General features: G+C 38.5%; 1 protein-coding gene across 1 annotated transcript in view; it reads left to right on the forward strand.

The window, feature by feature from the left end:
* NCKAP5 (NCK associated protein 5) overlaps positions 1 to 19,908 on the forward strand; it is a 398,069-nt gene that overhangs the window by 192,192 nt on the left and 185,969 nt on the right. Inside the window, exon 5 of the mRNA XM_075152767.1 lies at positions 7,655 to 7,788. Within this exon, the coding sequence (XP_075008868.1) occupies positions 7,655 to 7,788 (134 nt within the window). The remainder of the gene's footprint in view (positions 1 to 7,654; positions 7,789 to 19,908) is intronic.

Below are 19,908 nucleotides of genomic sequence, written 5' to 3' on the forward strand. Positions count from 1 at the left end.
TTCACCCACCTTTGGTGTAAGACAGATGAGGGTGAACCACCTCGGACTTCTTGACCTGTTTTTTTTGCAGGACCCAAGCACAAGCTCTCACAAGATATCTGTAACATAGAGAACACTTGCACTTTAACCTACAGCTTGGGCCGTGGGCCGCTGGGGCTCAGGCGTACTCTGTGGCACTTGAACAAATACCATTTGATCACCATGCATTATGTTGGGGGAATTAAATATTCATTGCATTGGAAAAAAAAGAGTTACTTTGTTAAAGTAACCGACTAGGAGACCAAGTTGCAAATTCCGGTTTCTATTTCAGTTAATATTTCATAATTAATTGTTGAAAATGGAACTGCTTCCCCATCCCTCTCTCGTCCCTTATCCCAGGCTGTTTCATGGCTCCTGCCTGCAGCAGTCTTTCAAAAGTGGCATACAAGGATGACAAAATAGTGTTTTTGAGTACTTTGAATATGCATATTTATTCATAACAGTATTGGGCATTGACTTGCTAGAAAAATTGATTTTAATGTGCTTCTAGTAGTTGCTATTTGTTTGCTTAATTCTGTTGTCGTTGTTGTCTACTTTTGTGGTGGTGGTGGTGGTGTCTACTTTTGTGGCCAGTTGATTCTCTCTGGCTCATAGGATGTTGTGTTACAGACCAGGCTATAATTCTATTAAATTACTACTTTTATGGCAAGGTATCAGATGCGTAGCATCAGAAAATGCATTAAAAATACATTAAAATGCATTAAAAATACATAAATACTCAGTTTAGGTTAGCAATGACTTAATGGTACTTCAAACTGTAAACAAAAAATTTTATATTCTTTTCTTCCCCTCATTTAAATTCATTGCAAAGTATCTGTTTGAAATCAATATTCATTACACAGAAATTGTGACCCTCTTTAGCAAATGCTTTAAAATAGTTGTTAAAAAATTAATGTGAAGGTTATTAGCCTGATTTTGAGCAACATTAAGCCTGTGTTAAATATTCTCATGTAGACTTTTTTTGACAAAATAGTGCTCCCATGTTAGCATAATTAGTAGTACCATAGTAAAACCCTTCTTATGATGCACTGGGGAAGCAAAGAACAAATTCAAGAATACAGAAGAATCTTATTTCTATTTAAACAGTAGCCCTTTTCACTACTTATAAGGTAACCTTAAAGATGAGAAGAGATTACATTTGTGCCCCTTTAAGACATTTTTGATATTTGAACTAATCAGTTCAGTTATACCTAGCTGTTCTTAAGAATTGCTTTTCATAAGACTCAAACATAAGCTAAACAGAAAAAGGAGGGACCAGTTCCTATGTTGATGTTGGGTTGGCTCCCTTATGAATAGCAACACCCTGTATAGTATGCATGGCATGTGTATACTGAATCCTTTTAATTTTTCACTTGCAATTATCTATAGTTTTAAATCTTGATGCACAGCCATGTTTTTGTTTAGCATATAGATAACATTATTGATCAAAGGAGTAGTATGATTTTTATATGAAAGAAAAATTAAAAAGTTAAAATACTCTGGTGTGGTGGGTTGACCTTGGCGGCTGCCAGGCGCCCACCCAGCTGCTCTCTCACTCCCCCTCCTGAACAGGACTGGGGGAGAAAATAAGATGAAAAAGCTCATGGATCAAGATAAAGGCATAGAGATCGCTTATCATTTACCCTCACAGGCAAAACAAACTCAGCTTGGGGAAGATTAATTTATTGCCAATTAAAATAGATTTGGATAATGTAAAACAAAGACAAATTTAAAACAACACTCAACACTGTCCAAAGTGCAGTTTGGGGAATTTGACTCCCCAACTTCTCCGCTGAGCGGCGCAGGGGGATGGGGATGCGGCTTGAGGTCAGTCCATGACAGTCCCTCTCTGCTGCACCTTCCTCCACACACCTTTCCCCTGCTCCAGCGTGGGTCCTTCCACAGGCTGCAGTCCTTCGGGATAAACCTGCGCCAGCGTGGGCTCTCCACAGGCTGCAGTCCTTTGGGATAAACCTGCGCCAGCGTGGGCTCTCCACAGGCTGCAGTCCTTCGGGATAAACCTGCGCCAGCGTGGGCTCTCCACAGGCTGCAGTCCTTCAGGAAATGTCCCCCATGGTCCCTCCGCGGGCTGCAGGGAAATACCCACCCCAGTGCCGGGAGTGCCTCCTCCCGCTCCTTCTCCTCAGACCTGGGCACTCGCTGGGCTGTTTCTCACACTTTTTTCCTCCCTCCTCGCTGCCTTTGTGGTGTTTTGCCCTTTCTTAAATACATTTTCCAAGAGGCACCACCAGCGTTGCTGACGGGCTGAGCTGTGCCCTGCGGTGGGCCTGTGGCAGAGCCAGCTGGAACCGGCTGGAACCGGCTGGAACCGGCTGTGTCCGGCAGGGGACATCCCTGACCTCTCCTCACAGAGGCCCCACAGCCCCCTGCTGCCAGCAGCCCCAGACACACAATACATCTGACCCACTGATGTTAAGAAAAAGTAAGATTATTAGGGTGACACATTATGGAGGGGTAGGGGAAAATGTTTTTTTGGTGGGGAGGCAAGGAGGAATGAGCTGTCAACAAAGCAGTTTTAACACGGAGGGTGCAAGATCGTCAGCACTGAGGAGGGGAGTCGAGGAGGTCTGGCAAAAAGCGGGGGATGAGACTAGAGGGTTTGGAATAAGAAATGTGCTTGAGTTAGTCAAATGCTTGACCCTGGTGGAGACAAGTCCCTGAGAAGGTATTGTCATGGAGTCGGTCCCGTCATTCAGAGGAGACATCTGCTGATTTTATTTGCAATGAGAGGTAAAGGAGTTAAACTGCAAGCCCCTGACTTGGAAGGCTTGAGTGTCATCCATGTCTAAATTTAAAGTTGACAGCGAGATAGCCCAGAAAGGAAAAACGGTTAAGAAGGCAGCCTCTCCGTACAAAACCTTAAGGTTCCACATGTTCGCTGTGCCTGTTGTGTAGCTCCCGGCCCCGCAGCACCAGGCACTGCCATCTGCCTCCCGTGGCTGCCACCCGCCACGTCCGCTTTCATGTTTTATCACTTCTGCGTTTTCAGCTGGCTGTCGCAGCATCAGGGATTATTCAAGAGAGGAGACGTTTGCAGTTTGGTAGAATGTGAAAGAACCAGGTCCTGACATTTGCGACGCATCCCAAGTGAATTAAAGCAGACATAAATGGTTGAGCACCTCTTAGGAGACGCTCATCGCGTGGCTGCACTGGGTCAGTCCTTAGACCGAGAGCACGGCTATTAACCAGTAACTCTGAAAATAAGTCTTGGTCTCTTCATGGAGTGCTGAGGAGTGATTTGGATTTTTCTGTCAAATACATGCGCTATTTTCAGTCTAGCCATAAAAAGTTTTCATGCGTTTTGTTTTGATCATGACTATCTCAAATTGGATTCCTTCCTTAACTTTGAGAAGACGAGTTAATGTGTGGTACGTATCCCTGCCTCCATGAGAAATGAAACATTTTGACACAAATGTTTCTACAGCTACACAAAAAGGAACTCGTTGAAGTGCAAACGCTGGCTCATGAGCATAATGAGCAGCTAGTGAAACTTGATTGCTGAAATGTTCATGAAAAAGTAATTGCAAACAGTATTTGTTCAAGTGTTAAAATATTCCAGTACTTGCATAAAAGTATTGGTGGAGTTTGCTAACCCTGTCTTTCACTCTAGTTTGTTCACATAAAATTTTTGCATATTTGGAAAGTTATCAGAGATTTGACAGGGTGATGTGATGAAAGTCAGGCTATCTGGAGAGGCTGAAAAAGGGAAGCAAGAGTGAAGTAAGGGTTATACTTCTAAGAGGACAAGGTTATAGCTGTGCTGCAGAAGGTGAGGAGAGGAAGCAGGGAAACTAGTTTGAGCAGAGCTCATGGAGAGAAGAAGCTGCAATTAAAGAAGAATTGGCAAGTGGGAACACATATAACTTCATTGGAAGACGGCAGTGATTTTTCTGGTGTAAAGACATACTGATTTATTTCACGTGATACTTTATTTATTTATTTAACCTTTTCTTCACATGGCATGCTAATTGTATCCCTTTCCAGTGAGCTTATATTCACTATAAAACCTTGAACCATTTCTGGCTAGTTCATTTCCTTTCACACACCATTATTTTGCACAGGAATAATGTGGGTTTAGCACAGAGGAGCTTATAAAAGAGGTTACGATGATGCAAAATTTCTGGAGAATTCAGGGATATGCTAGCTGCTTCCAGGAGACCAAAAAAAATATATATCTCTTTAATCCTGGCATTTCTGTATGTTAGGCTCACTTCTCTCTTGTGACACTTCATTATGGCTTTTCTGGGTTTGAATAAAAATTTAGTTCTCTTTTCTTGTAGATAATATCACTACTGCTAGCAGCTACCTTCTGTGTGTAGTATACATTAGTGTTTTGTGTCCTGGAGACCTGAAAACTTTCCAAGGGTGGGTGGTCTCTTACTCCTTTTTTTCTACCTCTACACTATTTAGTGTCTGTGATCTGGCTGAAAGCAGATCTGCTTTCTGCAAAAAATGGCAGAAGTGCCTCAAGGTTGCCGGTAAATTCTTGTGAAGAAGCACATGAATGAAGGCTGATGGTGCTATTGCTGTGCAGCTGTCCTGTGGGCAGTCTCCCTATTCATACAGGTAGCTGGGAAGAGAAGCCAGAATTTCAGGGCCATAGGTTAGTGCTTTTGTTTCTGGTCTTGTAGCCTTGTGACTTGTTTATTGTTCATCTTATACCGTGAAAGAAGCGTAAGTTTTGTACAGCAATAGTATGTGCTCATGTAATATATATGCTGTGTCATTATGCTTGCTCATGAGGTGGCTGAATTGGAACTGGACATTCAGCTCATTCCAGAAGTTCCTAATGTTTAAGCATTTCATTCCTGTAACGTTATTGTTCTTGTAATGTGAATTTGTTGTTGGTTTATGGGTACTTTTCTTAAGGTAATTCCTAGGTCCTTTCTTCTTTTTTAAAAAAAAAAAACGTGGATATGCTGATCTTTTTGTGTGGGACGATAATACCAACTTCCTCACATGAATAAAAGGAGTAAATGGTAGCAACAGCATTCTCTGACCTATCGGTAAGAAGCAAATGAAACCTAGAAATAGCTTATACAGCTCTTTGACCTGTAGGGGAAAGTTTGGATTTGTGAATCTTTGCTGTATATTCTGTGCTCTACGAGAAAATGTGGTTTTGTGATTAGCAGCAGCATGGCCATGCACATAGATACGGCACACTCATTCTGCAGGACAGTCAGTGGGGCTGTGTGCAACCTGCAAAACATCCTGGCAGTGAGATGGAGGACAGGATACTCATCTGCTTTCTGAAGTGTCATGTTTTGTCTCTCCCCCCCGTGGAGATCTGGCTTTGTACCTAATGTAGAAAGAAGGTTTATTTGAGGAGCAGAGCATAGTCAGCATAGCAGACATGTAGTAGTTGCTGTATCAGAATAAGATCATTGTGGCAGTAGTGACGCCGAATGAGTGTTGAAGGCATGGCTGAATCTCTGGTCTTCAGTGTATTATCATCGTTAAGCTGTTACTGCATCGGGTAGCTCAGGCACAGCCTGGTGCTTTGAGTCAACTTGGGCACTCCAGTTCATAGTGGTACCTGATTTTCCTCTAAAGTGGCTTATCAGTTACTGTAGGGACAGTTATGTATTTGGTTTAAGCCCAATTTCTATAGACACCAGTATCTTCTGAGAGCTTTTCTTAAGCCCTGGGTAGTAACTATATATTTCTTTATGTCATTTTCCTTGCTACTTTCTGACTTTCTGTAAGCTCTAGATGTCTCTTTAGCAGCAGTGAAATGCTTCTATAAGAGAAGATGCTAAGAGTATTCAGCAAGGGCCTCTGGAACAGCATAATTTTGAAGCTGGCGTTGACGGGATCTAAGCTGGAGAAATACTAACTGCTTTGGATATTCTTCCCGTATCATTAGCCTGAGTTATCCTTTGTGAGCCATACTCTGTACTGAAGGTGCTGTGTATCTTCTGCCTGGTGCTGAGCACTCTCTGCTCTTCCTAGCTTGGCAGAAACCAGTGGTTATTCAGCACCTGGCAGAACATGGTTACGTAACAGTAAGAACAGTAATTAGATAATTTAGTTAGAACAATGTATTTGTTTTCCAGTAATTTGTTTCTTGTTTTGCAGTTTTCCATTTTCCAGATATTACATATGACCAACTAGGCAGAAGCCCTCTGTTCTCTGAGTAATTCCCCATATTTTTTCACAAGCATATAGATATTTCATTTAATCCTTTGCAGCCTCCCTTTGTGGCATCTGCTTATTTATCACTGTCATTAAGATCCCTTTTCTACTTGGTAATGTTCATATTTTTGGTCCCTTGGTTACTGCTATTGTAAATTATTATCCAGTAAGATTTATAGCGGTGAGACTTGTACAAATAATCTGTCTCCTCCATTTAATGGCTTAACACTAAGATATATCTGTTGTTTTCTAATGAAACTGTATGTATAATTTCCAGATAAATTTTTGCAGGTATATCATGAAAATTTAGGTCAGCAGTGGAACTACGTCAGACTGTCTGACAGGCTACAAATCGCACTGCACCATGGGCACAGAGATTTTTCAAAGCATATAGGTGGTGACCCCACTGTAGCTTTACAATGACTTATCCTTTTCTTTCTTAGACAACTGACATTGGAACCCCTTCACTGACGGAGTATAATGTAGTACCACGTAAATTGCTTGGGATTTTTTATTGATTTTTTTATCTCATTTAAATGCACAAGGAAAAATTTAATTCCATTTAATTTCCCTGTAACAGGATCACATGGAAAAGGCTGTATATACAATTTTTTAATTCCAATAGCATTTTTTATAACTTTTCTGTTCATTCCCCTGCTCCTCCTAAATTGCGTTTAGCTACTTTTAAAATAGGGTTTTGAAATCATTAGGTATCCTTTTATATGATGTTCTTTCTTTTTTTTTAAAAAAAAAAAAAGATTAGGCCATGACATATGTAGATTTATCTGGGTAGCGCAGTATGTTATGGATTGCGTTTTTTGGTCCTCTGTTTTAAGAATTAACAACAAACATATGCTATTTGCCTTTGAGAACTATGAGTAAAATTAATGACATTTTTATTTCTCCCCTATTTGTTTGATTGGTACTCAGTTTTTAAAAACATATTCTTTGTCATAGTATTTCAGTAAATAAATTCAAATAGACTCTGTCCTGCTGATAGGGATCCTCCTCTCAGCAAAAACAAGAAAACCAGTGGTGCAGAAGCAGGTCCTTCTCTGCTCGTGAGACTGAAACATTAAGAGATGGGTGACAAGGTGTCCTCTTGACTTGTTTCATGCTTCCCATGTCTGCATTCAAGCAAGATAGATCGCAGATCTCAAATATGATTTCTTACATTTATTTTGAGTGGAGGTGAAGAAAAAGAGCTTTGAAGGAGAGGGCGGGGGTTTGTTTTTAAATATGCTGACTTTAGTGAGTCTGAGCCGAGTAAGAGTAGCTCAACATGATGGGGATATTCTGAAAGGCTTTCCATCTCTAGTTTGTTATTCTATGTAACATTGCTATACAAAAAAAGATGGGACTGGAGAGTTAGGGTAATTATTCTGATTGTTTGATGATTTTTCCCAAATTAAATCTTAAATTTTTGCTAAAAGTATGTTTTATGTGTACAATTAATAAATCACTTTTAATGGTCTTTCAGCGTGAGAAGCTGATACATGAGTTGGAGGAAGAAAGACATTTAAGACTTGAGAGTGAAAAAAGATTACGCGAGGTGACACTGGAGTCAGAGCGTAGCAGAGCTCAGATGCGTGGGCTGCAAGAACAGTTTTCCAGGTATGTTGCATAAGTAAACTATGTTCAAAATACGGGAAGAACATACTTTGGTGCAAAAAGATTGATCAAACATGTTGATAGCTTGAATGAATGGAATCTAAGGCAAAAACTGCTCTCCCTCTGAATTTCTGTAAACATTACGGGCTTTTGGTTCAATGATTGTTAGCATCCTGTAAAACTTAAAGGGCTTATGTCATCATTCTATGTAATGGTGAAAATTTTCATTTCTGGAGATTTTGCATTTGTTGGAATTCCCAATATCTTCACTTCTCAAAAAGTGCATGTCATTGATAAGTCAATATTTGGTTGTATGTTTCTGTTAACCAACAAGAATGGGTTTGATCAATCTGAATAAAGGAAAAAAAAGTGATGCCTTGTACCAGCTGGGTAGTCATCCTGCTTGGACATGCTTCAAATCCCTTCCTGCGTTGACTGGACCAGAGCTTTGTGCTAGAACAGAGCTCCACTTACAAGGGAACCATCTTAGAACCGGGATTTAAGACAAACCATTCATATGACCAAAGGATTTGAGTTATTTATTGCTTTCATAATGCATGATGAGATCTTGTACATCAACTAGAATTTTTATTGTTTTTGTCACATGAACAGAAATAAAACAATCAAGACAAAATCAAAAGAGACAATGGAATTTTATGTTGTATATTTTCCATCAAGACTGAATATTAACTCATTCCCTCAGGCCCCTGAATCATTGAAAAGTTCAAGTTCAGCTTAATATGGTGAAAACAAGCTGTGGGGTGGTTTTTTCTTTGGTTATTTTTTGTTGGGGTTTTTAAGGTTTTCTGTGTTGGGCATTTTTTGTGGTTTTTTTCCCTCAGTGTCTGCCATGCTGCTCCTCTGATCTAAGATTGGGTTTCTAGGCAACGCTGCAAAAGCCGTTAATAGCAATAATAAAATTTGTTCTGATCTGTTATTTTGTTTTTGGAAAATTTCCATTAATGATCTTCAGATTTTAAAAAACTATCAAAGTGTTCAGATAAGTCTGAAATTCTTTTGCTAAAAATGCTAAGGATATTTCTTTTTTAGTTTTTTCTTACTGTTCTTCTTCTATGATCTTTGATTTCAATTTTTACTTATTCTGATGAGACTCCTTGAGTAATATATACAAAATAAATCCATCCTATGAATATTCTTGGTTAGAATATTTTGCTCTATTATATATTAATCTTCGTTTATGGAAGAATTTCCTGAATTTAGGACAGTATTATTGTTACAATAACTAAAAGCCTTTGAAATAAACTTTAAAGATGGTGCAGCCCTGATTAAGAAAAAAAGAAAAGAAAAGGTGAAGGCAAACCAGTCTCCAGAGTAACACACCCAGTAACTTGGTAAAATTTTAACTGTTGCATATTCAGATCTTTTCAGGATAACCCTTCATTATTCCTGTGAAACTGTGGTAGTCTGATTCAGTTCTACAGTGTTTCTGAAAAGAATAACTGTATTATTAGTTTAGGATCCCTGAAGTCCACTATCTTTAAATTAATCCATTCTTTTTCTTCCGTTACTATTTGCAGTCTAGCTTGCTCTGATTTATCAAGAAGCAGAGGGATGCAAGTTCTTTGGATTAAAGTTGTTTGTCTCTTTATTTTTGTACCTCTCGTTTAGATAAAGGTGAATGCCATCTAAATCAGTATTATGTTCTTTGTAAGGCTGTCTGCGCGTCAGCTATACTGTTTGAAGGCAAACTTAAATATCACTTTTCATTAATGGCACCTGAGGTTGGCCCTGTTATTACCAATGATGAAAACTGCCGTTCGCTTCATCTGGGTATGATTTTATTTTAGTGTAGACCAGATGCTAGGAAAAAAATGCATCACTCAAATACTTCATTTGCTTTTAAAACATTATGTTTGTTATGATGAATATTAGAGGTTATTTTTTCTTATATATAGTAGAATATTAAGGTATTTGCTTACACAAACAGACTTTCTCCCTAAATGAGTGTATTTTTTCTTACCCTGCTTGAGCAGATAATGAAACTGGCAACTGGATAATCTTGTGCTGCTTAGAGTTTCTATATTGTTTGAAGGATTTGAGACTTTTCTTTTTCAATTTGAGAACAATTAAGTGGGCCAAGGCAGGTGGTGATGGGAGGAGATGTTAAAATCAAGCAAATTAGAAGTACTTTGGAAGAAGATGGCAAGAGAATAATACTTCAGGCCCAAATGTTCTGGCTTTCAGATCCAGATAGACTAAAAGAAGAACATATATTATAGCATAAACGTTTTAAATCTGTGTCATTCATGAACGGAGGAGATTTACGTAGTCATTCCTACATATACATGCAGTGCAGTAGGTTAAACTGTGATTTGGAGGATGTTTCTTTGCATCTCAAAATATTTTCTCTGCATCTTTGAAAGAATGAAACATGATACTTTGTGGAAAGCTGTAAGTTGACCTTTGTAATCAGGGGAGGAAAGCTGCCTATTCCTATCTGAAATTGTGTGAAAACTTTAATCTGTCATATAAGCATATAGTTTGAGATTGAGGAGTTCAGAAGGCAAGGGTTTTTTTTATTGATTGACGTTTCTGTTCTTACCGAGTAAGCAATATTCCAGGCTAGGAGTCTGAAATAAATCGAAGTTCTCTTTCTTAACATCTGTATAAATCTGCCAGAGCCTTAAAGTGACACAGTGGTTAGTTTGATAAATATGTGACAGTTGCTGTAGAAGGAGAAAGAGCTTTTAAAACCAAATTTCTTTTCTAGAATTGTAATGTGGTGTATCCATGTAGTTTTAAATTTGTTTTCTAATTTTATTGGAGGTGAATATATTTAAGATGTAGAAAGATCCTGCAGGAAAACCATTTAATGCTAAAGCTAGGATTTTACACTGTAGTTGGATGCAGTTATTTTTGCATTGCCTTAGTATAATCTCACCTTGAGGTGAAATTCTTGATGTTTTCTTTCTCAAAACCACTGAGATCTGTTGCTTTGCTGCAGCTGTTCTGTTAAATTCTATAAGGCCCTTTTTGGCATGACAATGTATAGATGAATGTTGCTCAAATGCACAAAGACTAACCCTATAAATACCTATCAGCCCAGTTTCTTCCAAGACAGTGTCATGCAGTCTGACTTTCCCATTTTGATTGTCGGTAACTGTCATGTGTATACTGGCGAGTCACCATTTACGTTAGTATTATGCCTGCTGCCTCTTTATCCAGCTCTGGAGGAAACTAGGTTAATTCTTTTTGGTTTGTTTTTTGTTTGTCCGTTTTGGGGGTTTTTTTTTGATTGCTCACAGTTTAACATCAGTTCCTCCTTGAACTTCTTATATCTCGGACTTTAGAGAAGAAGATACACCGTGTCTCATGTACCTCCTTGTTCTTGGTTTCAGGTGTGCTTTTCCTACTTTCAGCAGCTTTCTACAACAGTAGGAACAGAAATGCAACAACCCTGCCTGAAGCAGTAGGTGTGATTTATAGTATCACTCTAAAAAGCACACTAATACACACAATATAAATTGATTACATTTGTCTGCTGTACATCAGTAAGCAATAGAAATTGTTGTCTGTTGAGTACGTACAGTACATGTGACTCCAAACTGGATTAAATGTTAAAGCAGTAAAAGGGGTAGCTTTACTTAAGTTATTTTGATTATTATTTTGGTCTAAATGAAACAAGTTCAATAAACACATTATTGTAAAGTATATCTGTAAACAGTAATTGAAGAGGCTAGTATTAAATCTTAAAATCCCCTTTGGGTAAATTTCAAAAATTCTTTCAGTTAAGATGGTGTTGTTTATGTGACTGGAAAACTGCCTCGGGCTTTTAAGAATGGATGTTACTGGAAAAATAGGAAACGGTCCTTGTTTGATCTGCCAGGGTGCTGCGAATGGGATGAGTGCAATCCTCATTAGATTGTATTTTAGTGTTCCCCTCGCATTAATATTGACTGTAGGGTTAAGCCTGTCACTTCTGACAAGCGGAAAAATGACTACTACAAATCTGATAACACTTCACATAAAAAGGACTGCGTGGCTGTTGGTTTAAGCACATCCTACTTGGTTTTCTCCAATTATTGTTAATTGCCCCTGCTCCAATCTGGCTTTTCAGCAGGTGAGTGGAAATGATAACTATTTTCCTAGCAGCTATGGTAAAGAGATTTTTTGCATTGCATCAGCATGTTGATGTTGCATCATCACATGGTAATTTCTAACACTATCACATCTGCTTGATCTAGAGGTCACCACCTGCTTGCACTTCAGTGGCCTTACTGCCATGACTGGTAATCCATATACAACAGAGACCGTGTCTGGAAAGCATAAACCAGTAGGATGCCTCAGTAGCCCTTGTGGTCAGTCAGTTTGTCTAATGCCCATTGAATGCCAATTTAAACCATTAAAAACATTTTAATCTAGTTTCTAGGGAGATTAAAATGCTCTCCTGGCAGCCATTGATGGTATTCCTTTGATCTTGTCATAGCAGTGATGAGTAAAATACAATGTGGGAATTCACTCCTTGTCTCAGAGGAAGATTATAGAAGGAGCTGTTTACAGTTCTCCTCTTTTGTGTAGTTTTGCAGTAATCTCTTATCATCCTCCCTGCATGGCCTGTATGCAGGGTTATTGCGGGAGGCAGATTGTCACAAAGATAGACTTTATGTCAAAAGCTGACCTTGTCATCCTGCCCTATGTTTTTAGATATCACCAAATTTTATTAGATGTGACTGTGTGAAATGTTACAAAGAAAACTAGTGAATAAGTATAAAACACAACTTGCTGACATGAAAGTGCTCCATGTCTGGTGTGTATCTCACTTGTACACTTCCTGCTTTGCTGCTGACTAGAAGATGTCCATCTTCAAACAAGTTGTGGATTGACCTTGGCTGGCTGCCAGGTGCCCACCCAGCTGCTCTCTTACTCACCTTCCTCAACAAGACTGGGGGAGAAAATAATAAGAAAAAAAACCTCATGGGTCGAGATAAGGACAGGGAGATCACTCACCAATTACTATCAAGGGGAAAGCAGACTCGACTTGGGGAAGATTAATTTAATTTATTGCCAATTAAAAATAGAGAAGGAGAGTGAGATACAAGGACAAAACTAATAACACCTTCCCCCACCCTTCCCTTCTTCCCAGGCTCAACTTCATTCCTTTGTTCCCGACTCTTCTACCGCCACCCCTGAGCAGCATGGTTGGCAGGGGTGGGGGGGGGTGGGGGCTGCTGCGATCAGTTCAAACCACTTTGTCTCTGCCTCTTCTTCCTCCTCACACCTTTGCCCTGCTGCAGCGTGGGGTCCCTCCCGCTGGGGTCTTAGAGTGCTGGGAGGCCTCTCAGGTGTATGGTGTAAGAGAAGTGGGGCTGATGTCTGCTTCACAGGCACCAGTTCTGGAGCTGCTGCTCTCGGTGCGCTGGGCAGAGTGCTTTCACGGGAGGACTGCTTAGCTCTTGGCTGGACTTGCTGAGCCTCAGGACGTGGTGTGAATACCGTTTTACTAGGGCTTTGACCTAATGCTTAGGATATCGATCTTGTCTTTTGATTAGAATTGACAGAGTAAAAGGATGAAGTTTCTTTTAACACTGATGGGGTGAGTATATTAGTATTTTTATTTATGTGCATGTACGACACTTAGATACATATTTCATCTCTAATTGTTTCTCAGAAGTGTCAAGCACTATTTTAAGCAAGATCAAGGAGCTTTTGTGTGAATAGTTTTCATCTGGCAGAAAATAAAGGAATGGTTTTACTAAACCCATGAAATTAAACCCAAAGAGGAGGTTGCCCCAAGCTGTATATGGAGTTTCACCCCACTCAGTTCACGGGCTACTTTGAACTAAATATGCTGGTTTCCTGTAGTTTGACCAACAAGAAGAAAAAAAGGAATTTTATAATTTTTCATACCAGGCTTCATTTTTTCCACTCTTCTGTTCTGTGTATGAATACAGTGGTTTCGAAAGCACATACACATGAGAAATACCTTCAAAGAATGTGTTACCCCAGTTTTCTTCAAAAACTACAGTTCTCATTCTCATGTTAGAAACCATCAGGTTGAAATACATTTTTTTCATACAGAAGTTGAGAAAGAACAAAAGCAATGAGGCCAGAGTGACTGCAGAGGGCTGAAGAACCAGTGTAAACTGAAAACAGAGAAGTCATGCAAGGACCAGAAGTTATAGCACACTGTATTGCATGACGTATATTGACTTACGTAACACTTTTAGATAGCAATGGATTGCTTTGCTTCAGGCATTATTAAAGACGCACGTAGAGGTACATGCAGTTCCTGATCTTCTGTGGACTCTTCAGGCGCTCAAGCTACATTAAGAGCCAGCCCTATTTCAGTACCCCGATGCACAAGTAAATCATGTGGTGGTGTTTCATAGCAGCTCTTAGTTGCTGAAAGCTTCTTTCAAGGGGTCCAGGGAAATAGGTAATTTTTGTCTTCCACAGACAAAGACATGGCTATCTGTGTGCTCAGAAAATCGTGGGTTTGGTTTGTATTTATTTAAGTGCTGACAGTATGCATCATACTTGTATTCCTGGAAGGTTGCATCTATTGCCTTCTGCTGATTATCAGAGCATGAAATGATACTCTGCGTCCTCTGTTCTAGCTAGCACTACAATTTAATAGGATATAGTGAGTTTTTTCCTTTGCATAATGTAATAGATGAGCACCAGAGTAGTACGAGGTTACAGTGTAATCGTTTGGTTTACCCTGTCTTTTAAAACATACAAGACAAAGCCTAACGTAAAAACAATATATCAACATTTTCACCACAATTTAACAGTAGGTTACCAACGCCATATACAGGTCCACACACAACATATAATCCCCTTCCATGCATTAATTTTTGTAATAGAAAGATGGTTTGAATATTCTCTGCACTCCCGTACCATGGTCCTGACCAAGCAGAACCTATCTATATTAGATAGTGTTGGTATGTATCCATAATCTCTCTTGTTATATGACTGTTTCACTCCCAAAGTGAGACATCTCTACCGATGTTGAAGGAAGCTCCTGGAAGCATGTATCAAATAATACTGTGCTTGAGAGTAAGGGTAGGATTCCTGTGCAGATGTAGTGTTTGGGTTTACAGACCCTTTTATGTTAGAAGACAGTGAAAACCTCATTTTGGTGAAATTGCAGACTGCCTTGCTACTGCTGTTTAAAGAGATTGACGTTCATGTTCAGTGTTTATATACTGTGAAATCCTGTACCTGTCGAAGTTCACGGCTCTGTGCATTTTATTTTGCACAATAATAGGCATATTTTTGCAGGTATTTCTACCTACAGATAATTCTCCATTATAAAACATGTTTAGATTTATGAAAGGACAGTGCTGATATAGGAGCTAAGTTCTATTACTGAGTGATGTCGCTGCGTAAGGGCTGTGCTGGTGAGATGTTTCCAAGGTAGATAGGACCTGTGGTTGTCAGGAGAACTTCTCTTACTTATTGCTGGTTTGCTGTTCTTATAGATGTTTTTTTAAAATTGCATTGGAACATGGAAAGTTAAAGTACTGACTGTTTCTTTCCTGTGGAACTTGCCGTAGTTTGGTTTCTTTCTAACTTGGGAAATCGGGAACGTCACAGATGTGTCATGTGCTATTCTGCAATTCCTTGATGCCATATAAGGTAAAGAGTATTCAAAGCCAGCACATTCCTTCACATATATAATAAAAGGATTCCTTTGCTAGACATGATAGATACCTTAATTCCAAGGATCAGCAGAAGGATCAGCAGATTGCCAGAAAAAGATCTGCAAAGATCAGCAGAAAATAATTTGTTTTCCTTTAGTTTGTTTTTTCCCTTAAGTCAAGCTATCTGATATTAATTAACTGTGGTCTAAAAGAACATCTTTTAAAATGCTTTCTTTTAACATTATATTCTTAATTCTGAGCCATTTTTCAGGAAAGAACCTGCCCTGATTACACTGGAAGACCGTCATCACTTTTTCTTCATACCTTGCCTTGATGCTCCCATGCATGATTACCCCCTCTATGTGAAAGACCAAACTCCTTCATACTTAGGTCACCTTTTTATTTGGAGGTATGAGAGAGAGAGAGACACACACACACACGCTCACAACTAAGGCATTTTTACAAAGATTATAAAAGCATGAAAAGGATTATAATGGATGAAAAATTTAAACAGAAAATCATGTGGAAGATAGGAGGATAGAAGGGCATATAATAGATGAGAAAGCAGGAATGCGTAACAGCTGTTCTGTCTTAGTCTTCCCTAAAGGAAAATAATAGCATACATACACCAATAAAGATTGGCAAGAATGATCTGAGATCACAAGATAGAATGTGGAAGGTAACCAGTTAAAGAATTAAGATTAAGTAGATTCAGCCAGGATTTCTTGATCATATTCACAGGCACCAACTGTAGTCAAACAACCACTGACAATTATATGTGTAGGCAGTTGAAGAATGAGTAAGTCCCAAAGGAGTGCTATTTACTTATATATTGTATATAAGTGCACTAAGAAATTGTGCACAGAAGATTAGACCAATTTGTTTTTAATGAAATTTAGATATGGTTCCACAATAGTCTTCATGAAGAAGATAAACAATTATGGTCCCACTGCTCAGTTCAGTTGCCTGTGCTCTAATAAGTGGCTTCTGAGAAACTCTTCCAGGAAGAGATTTTTTATTTAATTTAATGTACTCAGAGGAGAACTGCTGTGGTTAACAATGCTCTGTAGTATCTCTTGAAGTGCTTTTGGAGTTAGAACATGGCTAGAATTAGATGCAACATCCTTAGTGACAGCTACAGATGATCTGCTTTGGGAAAACTTTTTCATGATGGAAAAAAATTGTGATATTCCCATGTCCTGCGATGTGAGGTTAATCCCTTACTTGACCCATTAGGAACTCCTTCCAACCAAATGTATTAGAATAATTTTACAATGTTTTGCAGAAAAGATGATAATAGACAGTATATTTAAAGGTGACAGGCGTCTGTCTAAATTGCAATCATACAACTGTAAATCACTTTTGTATATGTGTTGAAAGTTCATGTGTGCTTTAAAAATATTAAAATGGAAGATTGCCTTTGCTTATAAGACCTCCTAATTTTGTCAAGTCTATATACTATTTCTCTCCTTGTTAATGAACTTCACTATTGACATACTTTGAAGAAGTATATAGTAATGGCTCCATACAATCCGAAAAATCTTCTGTTTCAAAAAAGGCCTTTCATGTAACTAAGTGCTTTTAAAAATACCATTAATTCTTTCTGCCGTGTTTCCTATCAAAACAAATAAGAGAGTTTTCTTTTTAATTGTGGTGGTAGAGAAGTCTTCAACAGTTTAGTTTATTCATGTAAAAGCCGGATCTGGCTTCTGAACCTGATCCTTCTGAACCTGAACATGGAAAACTTCTCTACTTCAGATTGTACGTGTACCTTTGTCTTTTAAAAGTATTGTCTTCATTTCATAATATCTGTATAACAAAAGAATATTAAAAAGGAAATGGCAGGAATACCTGTGAGAGAAGGACAATACGATGATAAAGATCTTGAATCCTTACAGCAGAATATACTACAGAGAGTCACCTTTGAAACAGCATTGTCATGTACATTTTTGAATCCAGTAATTCAAAGAGATCTGTGTAAATGGAAATTATGTCCCAGTAAAAGGGTTAGAGAAGTTAAACTAGGTAAGAAGAAAGCTGGCAAAGAGCAGAGGTTACCTTAGGGTCTGTCATGGATCACTGTGGTAAATTTAAAGACTCTTTTTAAAAGCATCAATCTGGTTTGAGCTACAGGATTATCTGCCAGAGTTGTTTTCCACACCAACACAAGGACTCAGTCTCTCTTTAAAGTCTTCTGTTTCCCTGTAGTGTTGTACAATGGTACCTTTTATTAATTATCCTTCCTGGGAAGGGAGAGGATATGAAATGGAAATGACAGGAATGTTTTGAATCCTCCATTGCATGTGCCTTTCACAACTGGTGGCCTTACGTATGTTCATGCCAGGCATCCATGTGCTGTCCATGCTTTGAGACTAATTTCTGGAAAGTGAGCGGTTATCTTGGAGAGTCAAAAAGACACGCATTTTTTAAATCAGTATGTGTAATGTTAGTTAAGACTGATGCTCTGATTCCATGATTAGATTTAAGTCACTACCCAGATAATACGGATTTATCCCATTTTAATTTGTTGATCCCATCACAGTTGTGGTTCCTTTTGTCATATGATTGTAAACCTATACTTAAAAGCCGTATCTGGCATGCAATTTGCAGCTTATAGACTGTTTCTCTCTACTAATGGGTCAGAGAGAAGCGTGAGTTTATGATCACGATTTTTGTGGTTGTTTTTCTGTTAGATGCTTGAGGTGGCTTGTATTAATAATTTTCGTATACTATAAAAATTGTGCTATAAACTGTAAATGTGTCATTAATAGGCAGTGGTGTGTATTCAGATTGATGGTGGTAGGTACAGAGCAAATTAAACCATGAGGGAATATTATGATTAAAAAGCTGACATAAAACCAAATGATCTTGATAGTGATACTTCTCTTTCATGAGCATGATTGGAATCTTCAAAGGATCATTGGTTGACTGAGTCTAAATTTTACCTTTACAATTTTACAACAAACTAAAACAGGGAGCCTACACTCCCATTCTAATTGCAAGCAGATAAAATCTGATCTAGAAAAGTGCTCAGCCTTTTTAAGATACTGGTGTGCCTTCTGCTCTCATTAAGGGCAGAAGGAAAGGAGTGCTGCAGGTACCTTTGAGGGGTTTGGTGCCTTAAATAATACAGATGTGCAGATTTGTGGTACAGGGGATAAGAACATGAAATCCTGAATGTTATCTCTCTGAGTAGAATAATAGAGAAATCCTTTGTCTTCGATTTCAAAGCAAGGTTTTCTGTTTTTCATGTGTGTATGAGGCAGGGAGGAGAAAAGGGCTTTCTCTGAAGGAAATGGTACAGGCAACAGAACAGGAAAACATGCGACCTGGTATCGCCTGTTGAATCTGAAGGTGGGCCCTATAGATTGGGACTTTTGCTTTCGTCAGTGAGAAACTGTTGTAGAATCATATCTTTACTCACAGTTTGCATTGCTGGCTTTCTAATGCTGGTTTACAAGTAAAGAGCTGGTCTTTAAATGTGACCAATACATAATTTGTAAATATAATCAGTTCGTCATCCTGCTCTGCATAACCTCTTAAGTACCTACACTAACTAATGGAAATAGAATAATTTATCTGCCTGACTTGAGGTGGTAATATATTTTTTCAACCTAGTAGCAATTTGTAGTTTGCATAGATTGGATTCACAGGAGAATTGGATGTTTCACAGGAGAATTATTATGGTAATTTTAATTTTATCTTAGAACTTTTAATTATTCTACAGTATTGTTCTAATGTAACAGGCTATGCAGCAGTTTTTTTGTTTGTCAGTGCTCAAAATTGGACAGGGCAACTTAAAAATTTACTTTTAATCTTTTTCTTTTATCAAAATGTTTTTGGTGTGTGTTTTCTTCTATGAGCACATTTCAAATATGATTATTAAAAGTTGCAGCAAGTATATTTAAAGCTGAAAAGCTATTACATTAGGTGCAAACTGTTTTGGAGTTTTACTTCTCAGAGTGTATGATAAACATTAAGAGAACAGGATGGGATTTGCTTTTCTTGTATAGGCTTATAGACCTAGGTCTTCCAATTATTCATCCCTTACTCTGATACTACATTTTGCAAGGTACTCTACAGGTATATCCTCAGGGATTTATGCCTTGAAGCCATACGAAGTTTGTTTCAGCTGCATGGATGTTGCTTGTGCATTTTCTTGATATACATAATGGAACTTGCTTAGAGGAAAAACGGGATTTAAAAAAGAAAAGATGCTTGTTTTTAGTCCATCAGTACCAGTAGGAACAGCTGTGAGGTCTTTCTTCATTCCTGTTTGAAGGAAAGGCTTAGGATCCTCACTGAGTTTGGATCTAGACCTAGCAGAGGGAATGTCCCCTGGAAAGGAATGGGCATTTCCCTTCTTAAGGATGAAGAAAGCATTGAAGGACACACGCTACAGTTTTAAGTCATTTCACATGATTCAAACTATTCAAATAAATAAGGAAAATTCATAGGCCAGATCCTCACCAGCTCCTGAACGGTGCTAGATGACTGCACTAAAAATGCAACAATG

This window comes from Calonectris borealis, chromosome 6 (assembly GCF_964195595.1).
Source record: "Calonectris borealis chromosome 6, bCalBor7.hap1.2, whole genome shotgun sequence".
In the NCBI taxonomy this organism is placed as follows: Eukaryota; Metazoa; Chordata; class Aves; order Procellariiformes; family Procellariidae; genus Calonectris; species Calonectris borealis.